The sequence below is a fragment of the Gorilla gorilla genome, chromosome 8 (assembly GCF_029281585.2).
Source record: "Gorilla gorilla gorilla isolate KB3781 chromosome 8, NHGRI_mGorGor1-v2.1_pri, whole genome shotgun sequence".
Classification (NCBI taxonomy): Eukaryota; Metazoa; Chordata; class Mammalia; order Primates; family Hominidae; genus Gorilla; species Gorilla gorilla.
Window position 1 is genome coordinate 28,494,888 of NC_073232.2, and position 24,648 is coordinate 28,519,535.

At 35.1% G+C, this 24,648-nt stretch overlaps 1 protein-coding gene across 1 annotated transcript in view; it reads left to right on the plus strand.

The window, feature by feature from the left end:
• MALRD1 (MAM and LDL receptor class A domain containing 1) overlaps nt 1-24,648 on the plus strand; it is a 689,301-nt gene that overhangs the window by 469,958 nt on the left and 194,695 nt on the right. The window contains exon 32 of the mRNA XM_055354139.2: nt 17,450-17,607. Coding sequence (XP_055210114.2) covers nt 17,450-17,607 — 158 coding nt within the window. The remainder of the gene's footprint in view (nt 1-17,449; nt 17,608-24,648) is intronic.

The window sequence follows — 24,648 nt, forward strand, 5'->3', positions numbered from 1 at the left end:
CCCAGCTACTCGGGAGGCTGAGGCAGGAGAATGGTGTGAACCCGGGAGGTGGCGGTTGCAGTGAGCCGAGATTGGGCCACTGTACTCCAACCTGGGTGACAGAGCAAGACTCCATCTCAAAAAAAAAAGAAAAAAAAATTATCCCACCTAAGGTACTCCTTTATAGCAATGCAGAATTAACTAACACAGTATCTTAACAATTTCAGTATTGGCTGACTTAACCACGAAAATCTGCAACAGCATTTTCTTGGCATTCTGTTGATTCTTGTTCTACTTGATATTGGGTTAGCAATTTAGGTGCCAATCAATTTCTTCATTAAAATTCTGAGAATTCTTACCTAGTCAAATGATGGGATCTTAAAGTTACCAGAAACCTGTACTTGTTAGAGTCCTTTCCGTGAATCCCCTCAAAGATAAAATATTTTAGGCTTACAGCTGTTTGTAATAGCTTTCAGGAATGTAGCAGAATAAAACAATGAACTATCTACAGATGACAAGACTTAAAATGGCCATGGCTTAAAGATCTTATTACAGTTTATTATAGTGCAACTGGCAAGAAAATTTTGTTTTTGCAACATAAAATAATTTAAGGTAATAACTAGAATTATGACTGACAGCATTATACTACAACTATCAGTTTCCTTGGAATTTTATATAATTTCTCAAACACATATTAATTACATATCATACAATATAACTGAAATAAGGTTTAGTATCACTTATTATTTGACAATGTTTCCCATGCGATTTAACATGTTAGATAAGCCTAATTAGTTTTACACCTCTCTTTTAATAAAGAGAAGGAAAAAAATTCTTTTGAGATATTTCTATGGCCTGTAGGAAAACTCCCTAAGTTAGTTCAAAGTCAAAAGATCCTAATTTAGACTTTGATTTTGGGAAGTCTTGAAAAATAAGAGGTTTTAAATACTTGATTAAAATAGGATCACAGGGCAATGTGAAACAATGCTTACTCATTTAACTAGAGTGATAATTAAAATACTTAAAGACAAATACAGAAAGGTACATAGTTATAGGAAAGAAAAACCTTAGTTCATTTAATAAACAGAACTCACTTTTCTTAAGAAATGAAAGATCCCATACAGACTGCATGAAGCATAGGAAATTATCTTGATAAAACACAGAATATTTGTTTCCTAGGTCAATTATCTAAAAGGAAAACCTTTTACAATTTTCTACTAAAAGCAGACCAATACTCCAAGAAAACCTTGTTTTAACATAGAGGATCAAATTCTTGTTTTGTATCAGTGTACTTTTGATATAAATGCTTATTTTTTTGGAAGACTTAAAAATAATTCCCTTCTAATTGCAGCCAGTTTGATCACACATAAAATATCTGTCCATTCCATCTATAATACCCTTAAGTCCATTCAGTTTTTGTTTTATACTTTTTTCTTTTTCCCATTTTGAAACAGCCATTTCTTATGCTTTAGGACAAAAAAAAATCTTTTTTACGTAACAAACAACAAAAACACAACTTTATACTTTATAGCTTTTCTTACCAAAAGCATAGCTTACCATCTTTATATACTTGGATTTAGAATGGTTTTTCTAATTATTTCTAGTAATTTTAGTTACATGTATGAATTCAAATAATGAACTCTTAGTGACCTTAATTTACAGGGAACACTAGGAAGCAAACAACTGAGCTATATCACACCAGCTTCCTGTAGATTGGCAAATCTATGAATCATAATTTCTAGAAACATGTACTTTTTCATAGTACACTTTTTTTGGTATGACACAGAACATGTGTACTAACAGTTTAAACCATCTTTAGTCCTGTAATGAGAAACTGTAGAAGAGGCAAAATTTTATCTCTGTCCTTAAAAGGTTTTTTTTTAGTAGGCCACCTTAAATTGTTGTTTGTACAGATTTCCCGTAGCCTCAACGTTCTCTTTTTATTTATTTATTTATTTATTTTTTGAGACAGAGTCTCGCTCTGTTGCCCAGGCTGGAGCACAGTGGCCCGATCTTGGCTCACTGCAAGCTCTGCCTCCCGGGTTCACGCCATTCTCCTGCCTTAGCCTCCCGAGTAGCTGGGACTACAGGCACCCGCCACAATGCCTGGCTAATTTTTTTTTTTTTTTTGTATTTTTAGTAGAGATGAGGTTTCACCATGTTAGCCAGGATGGTCTCAATCTCCTGACCTCGTGATCTGCCCACCTTGGCCTCCCAAAGAGCTGGGATTACAGGTGTGAGCCACCGTGCATGGCCAACTTTCTCTTCTTGCTGATAAGAACGTTAAAACCAGCTAGTATAAGGACATCATTCACATGGGAATTTTAGATTACTTACACCTATTTAATTCACTTGTTTTTATGATTATGCTTGGATTGCTTATGAAGATGAGACATCAAACAACCAGCTATCGTCTTAAGTTATTTTCATTGCTGACATTTTGTAATATAGAGATAACATAAGCTTGTTTTACTAATAAACCTAGGTAGAAAAAGTTGTGCATCTGAATTATGTCTAATGTTGAGAAATCTGGAGATGTACCTGCTTTAATCAAACTCACACACTTTAATTAGCTTTTATTTACCAAAGACTATCCCAGATCATGTAAATTTGAAAATAATTTGTGTCAGTTTCTATCTTAGAGTTTTAGGAATATCTGATTTACGAAAGTGCTCATTTTTTTAAGCCAATGTAAGAGAACTCTTTTACAATTTAATTTTGGCAATCCTGTAAGCTGGTAGAAAAATACCACACATACATAACATATAGACAATTAGACAAAAATATATGGAGAGAAACATTTCTTATAGCTTTTATTTGAAAATTTAAACCATGTTTCAAGTACAATAATATGAAACTCACTAATTTATTAAAGATTTAGAGTCAAATTCTTTTTCTTGTCCATGGAACAAGATTGCTTTCCTAGATGACTAAATATTCTACTAATATTTGTGGGGAAACTTGTAAGATTTTTTCATTTGTTCAATTTTCAAATGTCTTCTCCTCTTCCTGCTGCTCCTCTTCCTCCTCCTCCTCTTCCTCTTCCTACTCTTCTTCCTCCTACTACTGTTCTTCCTCCTCCTCATCTCCTCCCTCCCTTCCTCCCTCCCTCCCTCCCTTGCTTACCTCCCTCCCTCCCCTTCCTTACCTCCCTCCCTCTTCCTTCTTCCTTGTTCTTTCTCTTCTCCTTCACCTTCTTCTCCTCCCTCTTCTCCTCCTTCTCCTTCATCATTATCATTTTCTCTATACTTGCATTTTAAAATGATATCTATGAGGTCCTACAGAAGACAGCGTTAAGTTTTTACATCTTAAAGTCACAGAGCTTAAACTTTAGGCTTAAATACTGTAGTCTGCCTAAACCAAGAAAGAACAGCATAGCTAAAAGCCCAGTTAAGACAAGATGGCCATGACAAGCACTTAAAACAAAAGTAAGGCTTTTCATGTCATCAGGGGTTTGAGATGAGGGGTTTTAGTTGACCGAGTAATTCCCCTGGTTGAAGCAGGATTGAATAGAAAAAACAGAACTAATTCTAACAAAAGTTTTTCTGAAAATGATCCAAATATCAATTGGATAGATTAAGACTGTAGACTTTTGGGGGCTTGACTTGAAACTCCCACCATGGAAATATGCTTTTTTATCTGAGGGATTGGTTGGTTATTGTCCTGGGAGTCAAGCCCTTAAGTACTTTCTCCAGTAGGGAAACATTCCAGGCCAATGTGCGTGCATTCATCAGATGGCTGGTGAAAACACGGGCAATTTCTGTTCCAATAGCCTGGCTGTTTACAATAAAGGCAAGAATCTCAGGGCACGAGGTTCTAGTTTGAAATCTCTCAGTTTGGGTTTTAAAATACACACAAGGAGGACCTCTTAGTCCCATAGATACAAAGACATGCATCATGCTTTTTCTAAAGAGTTTTCTCGCTGTAGCCAATGTAACTCTAAGTTACCTTTGATAAAGTTCACCCATTTCTGTAGAAAAACACAGATTCTAGGTCCATAGTTCTTATATATGAAATCAGCTGGTGTTCCAGATGGGGGAGTTCTAGATACCTTGGATACAGATGACCTACAATTTTATGTAGTAACCTTACCTATTGGATCCAATCCAGTTTTGTTATGAAGTTCAGTATGAGCCTGGGCACAGTCATATCCAATAATTGTTCACATAAAATCAGGAAGCTCAAAACACAAATTTGAGGAGCTCAAATTTAAGAGAGAACTCACCCACAGCCTTCACTTGTTGCAAGAGAGCAATGGACATAATGCTTGGTCACTTGGTGCTTCTGAGGGTCATGGGAGGTTTCCTCCACATCCCACTTCTGACACCAAACTGTTAATTCAGACAAATTAAATTTAGCAGAGTTTATTTTTGCAGATATGACTTATAAATCAGGTAGCACTCAGAACCAGAAAAGGTTCAGAGAGCTCTGCCTGAGTTTGAGCAAGTTTTTATGAGCCAAACACAGAAGCACTTTAGGGAGTCTCCTGATTGGCTATACTGCTAGGCATCTGCCTTATTTTGGAATATTGTGATTGGTTGCCTGCCTGTGACTGGCTGAAACACAGCTGCTTATAATTAGCTGAAGCTCTGTTGTTTGTTATACTCCTAAGTTTTATTATAGTTTGTGTACATACTAAGTTAGGTTGTAGTTTGTTTTGCAGAAACTCAAAGAGACAACCTCAGACTAATGGCCTCCTGCTAATTTAATTTAACAACATTAACATGGCAATCTGAATATATCAGCAATTTCAATGTCCATAAATAACTGTCTTCTGAATTATTGTGCAGATATTATCATTTCTGTTTTATAATTTCCATAGAGAAAAACCAATGACATTCTTAATTTTATATTTTCTTTATCTTTTATGATTTTCTTTTTCTTATATAATGTCAAAGTTGATATTTTATTATGTTTTGAAATTACAGAGTCTTTACTGACCTGTGAGATAGTATTTATGATAGTGTGATAACATCTCTATAATGACATACGTTGCCTTAATAATTCACTATACAAAATCATCCAGATCTCTATTTCCAAATTTTGTATTAATTGTTACAGGCTTTGCATTTTCAGGTAATGGTGTGAACATTTTTTTTTTCATAAACACTAAAATGCAATTATCTTTGTCAGCAGAAAGGTACTTTTCTTAATAAAATGTTTAGTTGTTTCACTAACAGTCATGTTCTGAAACTTCCTAAATAGAACAAACTTTGGCTTACTACATAATTGGTTTCAGTTTTAGTGGCAATTGCCATTCATGAATCACTCACAACCACAGTGAAAATTATGACCATCAGCACTGCCAGTGCAACACTAGTCATAAAGTTGATTTGCTTTAGATGTTTTGCTTTTACAATGAATTAGACAGCATTATCCCTATAATGCTGTTTGGTGTATTTAATGCAGGATCTCACTTTTTAATGATGTATGAATGTATCTCAGGTTATTTTAAAAGCTTTCTCTCTTTTTCTCTCTTTTCTTTGACTTGCCCTAGAAATATCCTCTTCATGTTTACCATTACTTAAAAAAATGTATATACTTTTTCTAATTTTCTTTCATTGTCAAAATTATTCATCAGCATAGTAAAGTTTTGCGTAATAGCATTTATCTACACTATGAATATCAGTTTTTTTCTCATTTTCTTCTATTGTTGCCTCCTACTTTTTCTTTTCCTTTGACTTTTCTCCTATTATGCCACCAAAACATATAAGCATGAAGTGAAAGGAGATTTTTATCAAGGAGAATGACAAACTATTAGTATAAAATGAACAGTTATTAATATTACTAATATTTCCTATACTCATTATATACTTTGAAAAATCTTTAGTGTCATCTTTTAAAAATAATTTGGTTCTAGACTAGGCACAGAGGCTTACACCTGTAATCCTAGCACTTTGGCAGGCCATCGCAGGAGGCAGGAGGACTACTTGAGCCCAGGAATTTGAGACCAGCCTGGGAGACATAGTGAGACCCTGTTGCTACAATATTTTTTTTATAAGGTAGCCAGGTGTGTGCCTGTAGTCATAGCTACTCGGGAAGCTGAAGTGAGAAGATTGCTTGAGCACAGGAGATTGAAGCTGCAATGAACTGTTATCACGCCACTGCAATGTAGCCGGGGCAACAGAGCTAGGTGCCTTCTCAAACAACAATAACAAAAAACTGGTTCTGATATTTTCTAAATATTATATTTGTTCAGTGATTAAGTAAATACTTTAGTTTGGAACAAAAGACTATTAAACGGTCTATTTTCATACGAAGCAAATGAAGAGGGGTTCTTACAGTTGCTATTGTTTACCTCTTTTTAAAGGAATAACATATAACTAAAGGTAGATCATTGTTATGTCCACCTAAATAGAACATGTCTTGTTGTCAAAACTGATGTGACCCTTTGTAGCTACTATTCACTGAGTGTCAATCACCGTGCACCTGGCTCTGAACAGGCTTTTTCATTTAATCCTCACAACAACCTTGAGTCTTTCACGGAAGAGGAAATTGATGCACAGAGAGGGTTACTAACTTTCCCCCAACTGCACAGAAGGCACTTGTTGAACTTAGCATTGAAACTCGTGTGTATCTAAAGCAAAAGCCTGTATTTGTAACCACTGTCCTTTAATGTGGATTTCTCAAAACATCCCAAAATGTATAAAACTGATGACATAAAAATGGTAATTGATGGTTTGTTTTCTAAAAAAGAAAGCTGCAATTGATATCATCTTTGTCATTGCATTTTGTCTACCAGTGGCTCAAAACAAGTATGTTTTTTCTATCCTTCTTAGTTACTCTAGTTGCTGTTTTCTTCCTACATATCAGTATATTTCTACTTTCTCCTTGTCTCATTTAACTTTTTAGAAATACAAGTATTCTACTCCAAACATACAATACCATCAAAAAAGAAATCCAGGTGACTTTGTTGGCTGATAAGCCTCAGAAGGTGTCTTGCAGATTTAGTTTTCGTAAAAGTTTTCTGTGAAAAGGAATAAAAGATAGCCATTGTTTGCATGTTAACCACAATTAGAATAAAAGTGTTTCTCTATGAAACCATAGTGAGTGTTTAGGTTAGGGTCCTTCCTGTTTCTTTTATTTTTTTTCTGAGACAGGTTTTTTACCTTAGTGATGTTTAGACAACAAAAACAAACCCTGATTATCTACAGCTGCTCTATATTTCTTCAGCTATTCACCCCATCAAACAAACAGTAATTTTCATTTTGCTGCCAAAAAGCAATGCTGGTCTGAAAATATGAACCCCTTCTATTCATCCACATGTACCATCTGAATCAGATACCCAATCAAATATTCCTTCCTTTATTTTGGTATATTTGTCTACATTTATTTAAAATATTTCCAAGAATACTTAACAAATGTTTCAAGCACGACCCAAATGATGCTTGCTTGCTTGCATTTTTTGTTTATGTCAAAGGTATTATCTGTGAGATGATACTGAGTGAAAAACATGTGAATGAATCAGTTCATTTGGAATCTTGGAGGGCATGATTAGACTCTGAATATGTAATCTGAAAACTTTTCAGATGAATTATCTCATCGTTTTATAAGCATCTAGACACCGTAATTTCTCTAAAAAGAATCTCCTAAATATGTATTTATTTACAGACTCTATTTCCCGGTAAAATAATGAACTACTTAACCATTTCTATCTTTCCAAAATCTTGCTTCCTTTAATTTATTTCCTTGAGTGTCCTTAAACTGTCACTCTGTCACCACATCATACTTTTTGTCTTCAAGCATCACAGTTCTCTCTGATCTTAACCAAAAAAAGACAAAATGAAATAAACTTAGTCTAGATTCTCTTCTAATGATTATTGTTTTTGTTATAAATATATATTAAATAACCATTCCTCATGCACTTTGTATCCTCCCCCTCACTATCCACACCTTCCTTGGTGCCCTTCAATCTATCTTCTGCAAAATATTATTTCTGCAACTAGTAATTATTGGTCACTCATTCTTGGTCATTGATCTAGATAGTGTAAAGATAATATTTTACAAGATGCAGTCTCTGTCCTCTTGAATATATTCTAGCTCTCTTCAAGGACTTTTGTGATTTTTTAAATTGTAACAACCTGATTCTTGCTATTATATGTATTTAATACCACTGATCAATCACTTATTTCCACATATGAGTTCCATACTATCATTTGCCCACTAGGTAATTGTTAGTATCTCCAAGTCACATATTCAAATGTAAACTTGCCTTCCTTGCAGAAAGCAACTTCTTCTCATGACTCTAGTATCTCTGTCATTGTCATCATCATTGTTAACACTGTTAATTCTCTCTCAGTTTCAAATTCTATCAGCTCTCTTTCTCAGCTGATTATATGTTTTCATATCTTTGCGTTTTCACATCTGTCATCCATACTCACTTCTGGGCTATTGTAGATAAGGCCACTCATTTACAACGCAACTATTCTTCTGAACGAGGCCACTCTTCACAATGACGCAAGATTAATATTTATAATTGGTGACTCCTGGTCCGCCAAATAATCAGAGGCTCTCCATTGCCTTTCAGTTTAGCATCAAGGACTCTCTGCATTCTTCTACAAATTGTATTTTTCATTTTAATTCTTATGTTCTTCTTCTACAAACTGAGTTCTTGTACCTCAAAAGTACTTTGGGTTTTATTAATATCAATACTTAATTGTACCATTGTTTTGGTATGATTTGTAATTTTTGGCTGATAGTAGACACTATATACTGGGTAAAAGGAACTGAGATTAAAAGGCCATTAGTGTGAGGTTTTTAACGTTTACCTGACTAGGACTAAGATTGTGTTTACTGTTTGTTATAGCTGTAGGTGTCAGAAGGTAACATTTCCTCTGGTATCCTTGTCTTTGTCTTCCTCATGATAGTTGAGTTTCCTTAGAAGCTTCTTCTTAAATAAGGACTGCAGGATGGCCTGTCTTTCAGTGGTAGTACCCCATTAGGACACACCTTTTATGAAGTTTTTCCTCCTTCACCAAATTTAAGCCACCTTTTATTTGTTGAACTAAGTAGCATTTATGATCTACATCAATATTTGGTATTATATGCTCCCAATAATCCAAATGAGCTATAAATTATTATTATCCCCATTTGATAGATGATAAATATGAGACATAGTAGGGATTAAGAAATTTTCCCAAAGTCACAAAGCTTATAAGTAGCAGTATTTGGCTTTTACCTCAGGCAGTTTGACTCAGAGCTTGTCTTTAAAACAATACATATTATTAGCTTGTAAGATTATTTTGGATTTGTTTCGTATTTTACCAGTCTTATCTTGCACATCATTCTACATCCAAATGACAGACATGCTACCTTCTCTATAGTAGTTATTCAATCAATAACTTGCAATTAATTGTCTTATTTCCACTGGTAGAATCATCTTTGTATCTATTCTCTAAATTTCCCAGGAGAGTAGCACTAATTTGCAACTGTGTTCTAAGTACTTTACATGTAGTAGATCATTTAATTTTTACCACAACCCCATGACCCTGAAGTATGTACTATAATTATCTCTTATTGCTTCTGAGTCCTAGAGAATTTAAGTAGGTTGCCCAAGGTCACACAGCTAATAAGTGGTAGAGTCAGGATGCAAATCAAAGTCTACAGCTCCAGTGCCTTCAGACTTAACCAGTGGACAATCCTGCCTACAGTTCTGCCCATTACATATGCATTAAAATAATGTGATAATATATTTCTGTTTCAATGAAAATAACTATTCTTTTGTTCTTACTTGCTTTCCACACTCCTCCAGGTAAAATAGATCTGAAATTTAAATGAAGTCAAAGCTCTTTTATAATAGTGACCACTTATCATTTTACCTAAATAAAAGTATCTATCATTTATTAGTTTTGCCTTCCTGCATGACCATGAAACAAGTTTTACTTGTAATCTCATTTGGAAAACAAAGTTACAGAAATGTTATTAAGTTAATTCATGTTTCCAAAGGCATCTTGACAAATAAATGACTCATAAAGAGGTTTTTCAGGGTTCTATGAATATGAGGATGCAGAGATTCAGAATCTCTTGTCTCTAGCTGTAACTTATAGGAAATGGCAACGAATTTCACTTATATATCATCTTCCTGTGATTGAGGTATTCTTGCTGCTAAGCATATTAGGATCTTTAAAAATAAGATGACTCTACCTTGTGTTAGCATGCCACAACCAGAAGCTTCATTTTTGTATCAGATTAATGCATACTGCGGGGGGCGCATGGGGGGAGTTTATAATATTGATTTTGATGACAGTTAATAGCATTAAAATGAGACATTCTGGTAAAAAAGTGTTTTTATTTAAGAGGCAATAATTAGTCTCAAAAGAGATTAATGCCTAAAGCATTACTTATTGGAACAAAATATAATTTATGACATTTAAAAGAAATAGTCATTGTATCACTCTTTAAAAAGCAAATCAAAATAATGTAATGACAGACATTTTTATCAAGTGCTATGAGAAAAATTCATTCGCCTCCAGAAACACTGCATCTGTGTTTTCCATTCTGACAACTTTGAGGAAACTTTCTCTCACTGGCCATATTTACATTTCACAGCCTTTAAAAATTACAGATGTGAGCTGGGTGCAGTGACTCACGCCTGTAATTCCAGCACTTTGGGAGGCCAAGGTGGTGGATCACCTGAGGTCAGGAGTTCGAGATCAGCCTGGCCAATGTGGTGAAACCCTGTCTCTACTAAAAATACAAAAAATTAGATGGGCGTGGTGGTGAGTGCCTGTAGTCCCAGCTACTTGGGAGGCTGAGGCATGAGAATCACTTGAACCCAAGAGGCGGAGGTTGCAGTGAGCCAAGATTGTGCCGCTGCACTGCAGCCTGGGAGACAGAGTAAGAAAAAAAAAATTGCAGATGCACGTTGGAAATCTGCGGGAAGAAAATAAAAGCACAAAAAGAGATTGAGAGCATTTCACCTGATAGTCATTAGACACCCTTCTATTGAGAATGAGAGACAGGCAGAAATTATGGAGGATGCAGAGGCAGACTGAATAAATCTGACTCTGAAGAATGGAGCTTTTGCTATTTTGAAAGAGGCATAATGCACAGCATTTTTAAAAACTATTAGCCAGCTTTATTTTATGAACAGGAAAATAAGAAAAAAAAGTCTAAAATTGAGTCTTAATTTAAAGCAGGGATTGAATTCAGATCACTTGAAGTGAGAAATTGTCTTTTATTATTTTTCCTTAGTGCAGTAAGTATGATTCTTCTTAGGGCACTGAAGCTGTCAAAGCATACCTTTCCTTTATTTTATTTTTTAAATTTTATTACTATTATTATTATTATTTTGAGATGGAATTTTGCTCTTGTTATCCAGGCTGAAGTGCAATGGCATAATCTCGGCTCACTGCAACCTCCCGCCTCCTAGGTTCAAGTGATTTTCCTGCCTCAGCCTCCCAAGCAGCTGGGATTACAGGCATGTACCACCATGCCCAGCTAATTTTTGTTTGTTTGTTTGTTTGTATTATCAGTAGAGACGGGGTTTCCCTATGTCGGTCAGGCTGGTCTCGAACTCCTGACCCTAGGTGATCTGCCCGCCTGGGCCTCCCAAAGTGCTGAGATTACAGGCATGAGCCACCGAGCCCAGCTGGCTTTCCTTTAAAAGTATCGACTTTTTTTTTAACAGAAAAATGTAAAATTGATTACCTTATAGTAGAATGACTCAATGAAACAGTTTTAAAATCTCGAGAGTGTAGCTAATCACATCTAAAAGACAAATTAGAATTTTTAACCCTCTGCTGATATCAATTTAAAAAAATGTCCATGAAGCATAGTGATTTATTCTGAATTTGGCTAGTATATATTTGGCACTCTGATATTAAGTAACTGTTGTGATTTGAGGATAGTACACTTTGATGCTGAATTTATACTATTGTATTTGACATTAAGCAGCTACAATTTTCAAAAATGTGTGCAATTCTTTTAAAGAGATTTTAAGGTAAAAGTTGAATATTAATTGGAAATCCCTATTCATTGCCTAATTGTAACTAATTAAGATGCAAAATATAAAATCTGTGCCCCAGGAATCTTAAGAACTTATAATCATAAACTTACACAAGCAAAAGTGAAGTATTAAATGAAAAGTGTCCAGAAATTATTTGGTGTCAGTTTGGGAGAGGCAAAATTCAGATATATTTAATGAATACAATATTCCAGAACACTACACCTGGTAGTATTTAATTGAAGTGTAATCGATTTTACAAAATTAATTGAATGCATTCTGATCTGAATATATGAGGGTTAAGTAGCTTTTGAAATGGCAAGTAGTAAGCTGTAAAACAGTCCAAAATCAAACAAATAAACGAAAATTCTGCTTCTATAAATAGCTGTCCTGTGAATGTTGTTGATCTTTTCATAGAGTCGTGTAAATAAAGGGAGTTGGTTTAATGATTTACCATTAAATTCTAAATATGCTGTGGCAGTTCAGACATTTCAGCTTTATTATCTGCTTTAATATATTCTGAACTTTGTGCAAGAGGCTACTTTAACCTTCCCCAAGGATTTTGCTAGATATAAATAGGTAGGTCTCAATGAAGCAACTGAAAGTTTATAAATGTTTGCAAGTGGGTCTAGTCTGAGCTTGCTAGATAAAGAATGAGTCTATTTCTGAAAGTATAATTCAATGTAAGGTGTTATAACATTGAGATACAGTACATAGTTTCTGGATAATTCATGAATTTCTATTAATAATTTCAAGAGGCTAAGCAACTTTCATCTTTATGATTCTCCAAAATATATATATATATGGCATCACAAAAGTTCATCCCTCTTATAAGGTCAAACTTAGATATGCTAGAGTTTCAGAATTAAAAATTGCCAAAGATTAAATTTGCAATGGTGTCTTTTAAATTTCTAGGTACATTTTTGCTTTCTTAAATTTTAAAATGGATACCTTGGCATACATTAATACTTTGGCCAAGATTCAGTTTTCTGACTTTTGTGTTAGACTGCACAATTTTGTAAGACCAAAATTGAGTATGCAAATTTGAAGATGTTAAGTGGGGATATACTTTGATAACTCAGCCCAGAGTCCCTTAATTAATAATTGGAATGGTTAGCTTTGATATTGGGCCTTAGATGACATTGATTGTCCTGTGCCAAAATAAATATGCTGCAGCGAAATAGTGGATTATCATTCCCAGTGAATTAATGTTCTTTACATTGTGTTTCATGACATAGCCCTAAAATGCAAAGATTAGATTGTATAACATTTCTTTCTACGAAGTCATATCTTTCCTAAGCTGGGTTTAGTAGTTGCTGTCACAAAAGTGGCATTTACTGGGGAAAATGTGGAATAGGAAAGAAGGTGATGTTCAGTCTGATTTCAAGGTTTGGGAATTTGTGTAGGGCCCAAAAGACACACACCCCATTAGAAAATAACTATGGCTATTTAAGAAAGCAATAATACATATATTATTGTTTCCATCTGTGTGCAGTAATTTTCCAAGTACCTGCGATATTGTTAGAATATTTTTCAAGTACTTGAAATGTTGTTAGGTACCAGGCTGGAAGAAATATCTCAATTTTGTTTTTTACTTTTCTTTATTAGTAAATTACTGAGAACTCTAAAGATGTTGTGACTTGAGTTACTTTAGGAGCCTGTAAGTTATTACAAAGGATGGAGCATTTGGTTAGAGTTAATTCAGGTTGCTGTGGAAACTTAAAATTGGCCTTTTATAGTTAAATATTGGAGTCAAAGTATTGAAAAGAAATATCTGAATTAGTGAAGTTTCAATGTATGTCTGCAATTGGAGGAATACATTTACATAAATACAAGATTTTAAATCGGAATTCAATTCCTAACTTTGCAAAATTGGTTAAATTTGTGTCAGTGAACCTAATTACTAATTTACCTACTGGTTTAAATATTTGGCTTTCAACATCAGATTGACACTACAACATGGAAAAACAAATATTTAAAGTCTGAATTAAATAGAATCTGCTTCTGAGATGGAAGTACATTAGTTATCATTATACATGTTATAGTATTTGAGAACTGAACTATAAAATAGAAATAACTTATACAAACATATTAGTCATTTAACTATTTGGGACAAAGTCAAGGCTATCCATACTTTCAATTAAGCCCTACTGTGCATGAAAAGTTATTATAGCTCATTGGATTATACCATATTTTTCTTACTGAAGATAATGTTTTAAAGTTGGTCTGATAAAGTGCAGTCTAAATGCATTAGAAATTCTCAAGTGTGTAAAAGGCAACAGAATGTGGAGAAATCCAGATATTCTTATTTAATTAAAAATACCATGGATTTAAAGAAAGTACGTTTTTAATGAATAAGCCACCGTTCATAGTAGGTTTGACAGGTGCAGTCTAGGTATATTGGCTTTGCATGCCACCTATGTTGTGATTTTCCAAATAAGAAAACAAGCCGTATTTTTGGAACAAAATGTGAAACTTAGAAAACTTTTTTTTCTGTGGCATTAAGTACTGTGTTCAATTTTCCTAACTCAATATTTGGTGGTACATACAATGTATTTCAAAGGACAATGAGGATAGAAAACAGCTTACCAATGCTACAGGAACAGTCCAAGTTGCTTTCATGTGTAATCTTTTGTACTGAAAATTTTGCTGCAATAATTCTCAGACAAAGTTCCCTGCTTTATCTTACTCAAATAAAATTAGGCCGGGCACGGTGACTCAAGCCTGTAATCCCAGCACTTTGGGAAGCTGAGGCAGGCGGATCACAAGGTCAGGAGATCGAGACCATCCTGGGCAACATGGTGAAACCCCATCTCTACCAAAAATACAAAAATTAGCTGGGCTTGGTGGCACACACCTATAGTCCCATCTACTTGGGAGGCTGAGGCAGGAGAACCGCTTGAACCCGGGAGGCAGAGGTTGCAGTGAGCCAAGATCATGCCATTGCACTCCAGCCTGGTGACAGAGCAAGACTTCGTCTCTAAAGAAAGAAAGAAATAAAAATAAATTTTATTGAAATTTTCTTATTTTGGCAGCCTTTATAAAGGGGTGTTGTTGAAAAGAGAAATTTTCAGTAAAATAGCTTTTTTTAAAAAATAGATGCAAGTTATTTGCATCTTCCAGTCCAGCATGTAAGGAGCTTGGAAGGCATCATTCCTATCATCGTAGAAGGAAAGGTGAACCAACTGAAAATCAACAATTCTTTTTAGATTCATTAGAGAACTGAAGTCACAGTCAAACCACTACATTGGACAGCCAGCCAGCCAGACACAGAGTATCGTAACTTACCTGGGCAAGTAGCCCATGAACGGGAACTCTTCAGGGACAAGTACTGGTGTAGGAATCCTAACTGTAACCGACAGATTGCTGCAGCCTCAAGGTGGACAAGTTTGAGAGATAACAATGTCATGAGGACCCAGCCCTTGGCAGCCTTCACATTTTGGTGAATGTTCCCTTCAGGAGCCCTCCCACATTCTCACAGCAAAGATGAAAGAAAAATCCCCTCAGTTTTCAGCAGGGGAAAGGGGGAAAGTAGCCATTTTGAAATATTCCTAGAGCATTCTATTCTTAACAAGGCCTGACTTCAAGAAAAACTATTTTACCAGAACCTAACCAACCTAGGGGAATAGAAATGCCCAATTATATTATAAGAAGTGGGAGGGAATAATTGAAAATACTCTGTTTCACAGTACTTGTACTACCCATGAAATGGGTTAGTTATGTTGTTACATAAGTTGCTTATAAAATGGTATGATGATATTTGACAGAGGATTTGGTTTAGTAGTTATAATGTATATTGCAAATTCAAAGTGAGTCCCTAGAAAAAGAATGTAAAAACAGAAGATATAAAATTGATATGTTAAGAGAGGATAAAAACAGAATCGTGAAAAGTTCAATTAAAAAACCAGAGAAGACAAAAAAACAGAAGGGGGGGGGGAACAAAGATTAAGGATATAAGAGTATTGAATACAAAATGAAGACAAATATGGTAAATGTTATAAATATTAGTCCAACTATGAATAATTACTTTAAGTGCTAATCATCTAAATTCACCTATTTGTCAAAATAGATGCAAACACAAGACCCAACTATATATTGTCAGTAAGAAACCTACATTTAATATAAACACACAGATTAAAGATAAAGGCATGGAGAAACATATACCATGCTAACATTAATCAAAAGAATGTAGAAATTTAGATAAAGATGACTTTGGAGAAAGGAAGATTACAGGAATAAAAAGAAACATTACATAACATTATGTAGTAATAATTAGATCATTACTCCAAGAAGACAAAACATAGAATATGTTCTATGTACATGCATAGGAAGACAATATTTTGTAGACATCAGTTCTTCTCAACATGATGTATAAATTCAATGCAATTCCAATCCCAAGTTATTTTGTAGATATTAACAAACCGATTCTAAAGATTGCATGGAAAAGCAAAAGACTCAGAATAGCCAAAACAATATTTAATTAATAAGAATGTGTCAATATTGGCTCATTAATTGTAACTAATGTAACACACTAATGCAAAAAGGGTTAATAATACACAAATGGTCTGTGGGAGAGGTATGAGGACACAGGAAACTCTCTACTGTCCTCTCAACTTCCTTTAAACCTAAAATTGCTCTAAAAAATTGTGTATTCATTTTTGTCATCTTCTATATTTTGAAGGACATTGTTGAAATGTTGAAATGTTGAAATATATTTATATAAAAATATATAATATATTTATATAAAAATATATTATATATTTATATAAAAATATATTATATATTTATATAAAAATATAATATATATTTATATAAAAATATATAATATATAGTAATAGTCTTGAATGGGACTACAAATAAATATTTAACTTAAGGAAAAAATACACACACACATATATATATATTTCATATTTACCTACCCACAAAGGGGAATGGTAGCTATGATGAATTTCTGACAATGGCAACAGAAAAAAATCCAATTGTGTTTAAATGCAGAAATCTTTCACATACTAATGCATTTGAGAAGAAAAGAAATAGTGTATTACCCAGAAAAAGCTGTTGTAATGACTCTTAGAATCACATTTCACTTTGCAGTTATAGCCATTCACTACTACCCTGGCCAGTGTGGGAATCAGAGCAACTAAAAATAAGGTACAATACCAATCAGTCCCCAGTACCTACTCTGTATTTGCTGTATGCACAGCATACAAAATATTTTATTGCTGGAATCTGACAGGTTTAAGCAAATTAGGAGAATAAGAATACACCTTCATATTCAAAACCAATATTTGATTACTTTATTAGTCACTGGCTCAAGGGAATTTTGTGAATCACATGATCATAGTGACACTTTTTTGGCTCAGAAGAATTAAATGTTATTGATATATGACTCCCAAAATGAAAATGAGTTCTGTTTGATTGTGTGTATGTATAAGGATAAAAAGATATCTGTTAATGGTTTAAACACATTCCGACTCATGCGATGTTATCATTGCACTGAAAAAAATTTTGTTAATCTATTTCAAGGTAGTGGTCAGCACTTCCTGTACGTCAACTCATCTGGCTGCAAGGAAGGATCCGTTGCCAGAATTACTACTTCCAAATCCTTCCCAGCAAGCCTTGGAATGTGTACTGTTCGGTTCTGGTTCTACATCATTGATCCCAGGAGTATGGGAATATTAAAGGTACAAAAGGAAGCCAGAGATTTATGATCACTGAAGTATGCATGACATGTTTAAACATTGTCTTCCCTTGTCTTATTTGTATTTTTGTTGGTCACACCACCAGTGCTGATGCCATTAATTTCTCATTTCTTTCTGGGGCAATGGGACTTTGGCAAGCTGTGCTGTCATTCATCTTAATCTCATTCAAGATTTATCTCACTGACGGCTGCCACCTGAACTCAATTATGTTGTATGCTATTTAAAAGATTATCTGGAGATAAAAGAGTTTGGGCAGATTCCACATGTATCTTCTATTAGCAGCTTAGCTAGGGACAGTAAAGATATGTGATGTGATGCATAATGGTGAAGAAGATAATTTTCTACCCAAAATTCAGTAAAGGAAAAGCAAATTTGAGACTTTAAGTATATATCAGCTCACAGTAAAATCAACATGCGCACTCTATTTTTAACTAGTTTAAAGCAATAATCTGTACCAAATGCAGATACCTTTAATGAAATAAGTTGCTGCACTTATACTTTTCATTGTATCAATGAGTTTTTCAATCATCATGAACCAATTTTAAGATCTTGGTTTCTAATTAAATGGTTACATATCAGCACACCACACCTGGTGTTATTAACTTACAATTATCCAATCCTGTTTTTTGAATAAATACAATTGGGATTTTTGTCTTTATATCAAATATGGTCCTCTGTAAATAATATCAGCTCTTATTAAGTTCTGCCTTATATTTACGTGTATTATAAACACTCTATGGTATCAATTTTAATTCTCACCTCCACCTGATGAGGTAAGTATATTTTTCCCAATTTTGCAACAAAGAAACTGAGACTCAAAGAGGCTTAGTAACTTTTTCAACATTTCACAGTCAAAATTATGATTTCAAAAATCTGATATCTTTTTTTTGGTGGGGGGCAGGGAGAGACAGAGTCTTGCTCTGTCGCCCCGACTGAAGTGCAGTGGTGCGATCTCAGTTCACTGGAACCTCCGCCTCCCAGGTTCAAGTGATTCTCCTGCCTCAGCCTCCTGAGTAGCTGGGGTCACAGGCATGCATCACCACGCCCAGCTAATTTTTTGTACTTTTAGTAGAGATGGGGTTTCATCATGTTGGCCAGGCTGGTCTCAAATTCCTGACCTCATGATCCACCCACCTCAGCCTCCCAGGGTGCTGGGATTACAGGCCTGAGCCACCATGCCCCCCTTCTCAAAAATATGATATCTATTACACAGTTTTGTTTCTCAGATTCTCTGTGGTCAACCGAAGAAGTCAGAAGAGAAACATGGGAAAATGAGAGAAAGAGAAAAGGCCTTATCAATTCTAGACAGCGACAGAAATTGAAACTCTTAAGTAAAAATCTAAACATGCAAAGAAAGTTGAGAATTTATCCTGACTCTGTGAGAATTTCTGTTTTTTCAAAGGAAGCCAGTAAAACAACAGAGAAAGAGGTTCATTTTTAACAGTTTGAGAGCACACGAATAAATGCAAAGCATGTAAAAATTTTAAATTATTTCTCATAGTTTTTACATCTAATCGATGAATATTCAATAGATTAGCCTATTGCTTATGCTAAATTTTATCCAGTGTAATTTATAACCACTGAGCTTCAAGAAACTCCACAACACCTTATTTCTACTGACATTATTAAACACAGATTCCTGCAATTGAAGAGGACACTAGTCTACAGTTCCTCATCAAAGCAAGCATCAGTGGAAAGGCCACCAGACCTTTCCATATAATGTAGGCAGATTTCGGTCACTTTCTAAGAAATTGTTGCTTCCTCAATTCAAAAAGACCACCGATGTGTTCTTTAGCTACTCACCAGCTGGGCCTTCAGTTCCTTAGTTACCCAGTTAAGTGGCCCTCTGTGTTTAGCCATGTTTCTGTAAATAGCCTTTGAAATAGAAACAGTGACCTCACGTCTTGATTTCTGATACCTGACTTTGGTGCTTACTGGTTTTTCTACCAGAAGGCAGCAGTTAAGTATAACAATGCTTTTCTACTCTGGGAAGTTTTCAGAGAGGTCTACTAGAAAGAATAGTGGCAGGAAATTGATAATCAGCATGATATTGATTTTTCTGTAGCAACAGTCTTGGTGGGTGTATTAGATCATTCTTGTGTTGCTGTAAAGAAATACCTGAGACTGGTAATTTATAAAGGAAATGGGTTTAATTGGCTCACAGTTCTACAGGCTGTACAGGAAGCATGGCACTGGGCATCTGCTCAGCTTCTGATGAGGGTTCAAGAAGCATTCAAGTATGGCGGAATGCAAAGTGGGAGCTGTCACAGGGTGAAAGCAGAGGCAAAAGAGGGAGGTGCTAACAGTTTTAAATGACCAGATATCATGATAACTCACTCATTATCATAAAGACAGCATCCAGCCATGACAGATCTGCCCCCATGACCCAACAGCTCCCACCAGTGCCAACCTCCAGCATTGGGGATTACAATTCAACATGAGATTTGGATGGGGTCAAATATCCAAACTATATCAGCGGAGTTGACTGCCACAGTGACTTTCTTTTACCATGTCCGTGGGTGACCTCAGTGGGGCCAATCATAGGGTCCTCTAAGCATTTGATGCAGAGGAAGAGAGGTATTTCTGTTTCTTTTGGATTACAAGTTGTAGGAACATAGACTAGGCTTGGGGCTGTTGGTGGCCATCTTTCCCCACAAAGGGAGAGAGATTGTTTGACAAAGAAGCTAACACATGGGGACACAGAGCTAAAGAAAGGGGAAGAAACAGAAAGGTACCTGCTCTATTTAAACTCTCAATCCCAGTTTTTCTGCACCAGTAGAATTCTCCTTTTGTTACTTGCTACTGAAAAAGCCCTTGCCATTACAGAAACTCAGCAAAAACTGTTTTCATAATGTGGCCTTATATCACTGATGGATCATAGCAGCTGGGGCAAATCTTATTTTCTCAACTATTGCTGTGGAAAATCTTGAGTTATTCACAGACTGAAAACCTTCCTAAGCATGCAGTAATTTTACATGTGGAGGAACCAATGAAGTGGAAACCCATTCTCCGTGTTCTTCGGATTGAGGCTTTCCATTAGCATGCTTTTCTTTCACCTGCAAGTTTGTGCTTTCTTACGATTTCTAATTTTGGTATTACAGTACTGCAGGACCACTCCTATAAAGGAGATGTGGACCCATGTTTGTGGCTCTATTTTTTACAAATAATTGATGCCAAAAGTCCAATTAATATAATCTGAACTTGTGGTGGGAAAAAAACTTCTTTTTCTAAGTAAAAAAGAAGTCCTTTTTCCCCCTTCTCTAATAATGTTGACACCGTAAAACAAATCTTAAAAGAATAAAATAAATTATCATATCTGCTGTTGGTGTGGATGTAAAGAAACAGATATTCATTGCTAGCTGGCCTATCAATTTGCAATTATTAAGAATATTTTGACAATTAAAAAATTTACTAAAACATTTTACATCTAGAAATTTATTGTAATGAAATAAAGATAGATATATATATATATATATGCTATTTTATTTATAAAGTTTTTTTTTGTTGTTGTTGTTGTTTTTGTTTTTTGAGATGGAGACTCGCTCTGTTGCCAGACTGGAGTGCAGTGGCGTGATCTCGGCTCGCTGCAACCTCCGCCTCCCTGGTTCAAGCGATTCTCCTGCCTCAGCTTCCGGAGTAGCTGGGATTACAGGCAGGTGCCACCACACCCAGCTAACTTTTGTATTCTTAGTAGAGATGGCGTTTCACCATGTTGGCCAGGCTGGTCTTGATCTCCTGACCTAGTGATTCGCCCACCTCGGCCTCCCAAAGTGCTGGGATTACAGGCATGAGCCACTGCGCCCGACCAAAGTTTTTTTTATCTCAATGTTTACCCTAGTAAATATTGGAAACCATGTGAGCATCAAATAGTAGGAATTACTAAAATATAGTACATTCGGTCATACGGAAACACTGTAGAACAATTAATTCTGTGAATGAATAATTAGTGATAAAAAGAAATGTTTATGATTCTTTAATGACCTAAGCAGATTGTTAAGGAATATGTATACTAGTATGCAATTTTTAAAAAAATATCAGATTTTGTGTGAAAATGTGTATATGGCTATAGATATTTACCTCATAAATATATGTATGTACGTATATACATATATACATAAACATATGTATATACATATGTACGTACATACATATATACACGTATATATATATACATGTGTATATATATATGACAGGGAAAAGAAAGAAATGGAGAAATATACACTACAATGGTTAAAATAATTATTTGTACTTTTTGAGATGAAAAAGTTTATTTTATTATTTTGCAGTCTTATGTATTTTATAATTTTTCTACATGAAACTTGTATTAGCTTTCTAATAAAAATTACGTATTTGGTAGGGTTGAGAGACACTGCCCCAGAATGTGCCATAAACACATGACCTCTTGAGTTAATAATAGCAAATGTGGCTCCAGAGTACATGGTAGATTACAATTGTCTGAAACTATTTCTTAAGTTGATTATAGAAACCCTTCAGAGGGGATGTGGCAAAGAAAATACCTAAGATGAATTTTCAGAGGCAAGGGTTTATGAGGCAATAAAAATAGGAATGCATTCTCAAAAGAGATTCCAAATTGTAGACTGTGGGAGTATGTCTCGTCAGCGTAAATTTTCTGAAATCTCACTAAAGGTTATGCATTCCCTGCCCTTCCAGGATCTGTTCTGTATTCCAGAGAACTACACTTCCCTAGCTGCTTTGCTTTCTGCCTTCCTAGGTAGGTTTGGTCAATGGAAGGTACCCACCAAAGACCTGAGGACAGGAAGAGAAGACAAGCCTTCCTCCTCTATCTTCCTATTTTGGATCGAGTCTCTAACTGTACCTTATCTGTAACTCAGCTTCCCGCAATTAGGCCATGCTTCCTTAGTTCCAGCTCCCATAGAACATGCCCGAACATTTTTTTTTCTTTGTTTTTTGGTTTTAATTATACTTTAAGTTTTAGGGTACATGTGCACAACGTGCACGTTTGTTTCATTCTTCCAGCAGCTTGACTTTGGTGACATTCTTCCTTCATCCCTCTCGTTTTAGGGATGGAAACATTCTACATATGGTAGGTTGCATCATAATTTCCTTGCTGATTTCTCATCTCTTTCGTAACCTTTGTAATCAGTCCCCTGTCTCTCTATATTAAACTTCCTTTATTTGAAATACATTAGTTTAGCTACTCTAAACTTGAATTTGTCTGATATAAGTGTGCACTGTAAAGAAAACAGAAATCTTTTGATGCTATGACCTTACAAAATATTAAAAAAAAATTGAGTGACAGTCAGCTTCAATTTGTCCTGAACATTAATTACATTAATTACATTACATTAACTTATTTCTGAATAAGGTTCTAGTAGTGATAACAGAAAACAGGTAAACAAACAAAACAGATAACTATGAGACCTTCCATTTGTCATACAGCGCTGGAGCAAATAAGAAAGTTTCCTGTGATAATTACTCTTCACCTGCTGGGAGAGGCATTTTATATTAATGGTAAGAAAGCCCCTCTCAGAAAGATGATATTTGGATTTAGAGTTGAAAAGCAAGAAGGAGCCAGCCTTGTTACTATCTGGAGAAAAACTGCTCTAAGCAGAGGTTGCAAGTTAATGAAAAAGCTCCCATATAGAAATTTCGAGGGCTGGCATAGCTGGAACAAAATAGACAAGAGGATAAATAAGATTGAAGATGTAGGAAGAGATCAGGTCATTTATGACCTTGTACATGATAAGGAGACTCAGTTTTATTCTAAAAACCATGGGAAGCCATCGGAGAGTATTAACATGAAGAGTAATTAAAAATATGTAAAAGGGCTGTTTGGCTGCTATATGGGAAAGGGCTGGAATCTGGTGGGTAGGAGGAGGCCAAAGTGAAAATGAAACTTGATATCTTAGTTCTTTCAGGTTGCTATTACCAAATACCATTGACTGCATGACTTATAAACAACAAAAATTTATTTCTTATAGTTCTGGAGGCTGCGAAGTCCAAGATCAAGGGGCTGGCAAGTTTGGTGTCTTACCAGACCTTTTTTGTGACTTCACATGATGGAAAAGGCAGGAGAGCTCTCTTCTCTCTCTCCTTTTTCTTCTCCCTCCTCTTTCTCCAGATATTCACAAGGCTGGCTTCTTGTATTCAAACATCATCTTTCTCAGAGGGCCTTCCTTATCATTTGTTATAAAATACCTCTCTCAGCAGAAGATGAGTAATTACTTATCATGGGAAACTTATTTTATTTTTCCAAAGAACTATATCACAAATGGAAAGTTTCATAGCTACCTGTGTTGTTTGTTTTCTGTCATTTCTCTTACTTGACTTCAGTCTCTTTATAAGGGCACTAATCCCATTCATGAGGTCTCCCCCTTCATGATCTTGTCCCTCCTATAGGCCCTACCTTCTAATAACATCACCTTCAGGGTTAGGATTTCAACATGTGAATCTTGGGGAGTAATATTCAGTCCATTGCACAGGGAGAAAAGTGAAGATGATTTCAGAAGTCCAGGGCAACAAAGATGTGGCTTGATTTAAAATGGTATATAAAGATAAACTGAAAACCAATGTCTGTAAATAATGCACAGGATTTAGATCTTCACTGACATTTAAGATAATTTTCTAAATAAAGCATATCTAAATTTTATTAGCATATTAATGAAGTGTATCATATAAAGTGAAAGCAATCAACAACTAGTATAGTCGTGAGATCAAGGTGAAATTCAATTATGATTTTCCTATTATGTTTTAGGATAAAAAGCCAAACTATGCTGATTTATCTCAGCCTTCAAAGTAGAGCGCTGCATAAAGAAAATATTTTATAGAAATTAGGAAGACTTCAATATCTTTTCATCATAAATGACTGATAATCAGAACAATAAAATGTTCACATGGGCATCAATATCCTTCAATTAAAGGCTGAAGGAATTAGAGAACAATGCTAATTTGTACTTACTTAATAATTGCTTTATTTTCTAGTAATGCCAAACCAGAAGAACTTACAAAGATCAGTTTCTTTCTGTCTTTCAGTTACCTACT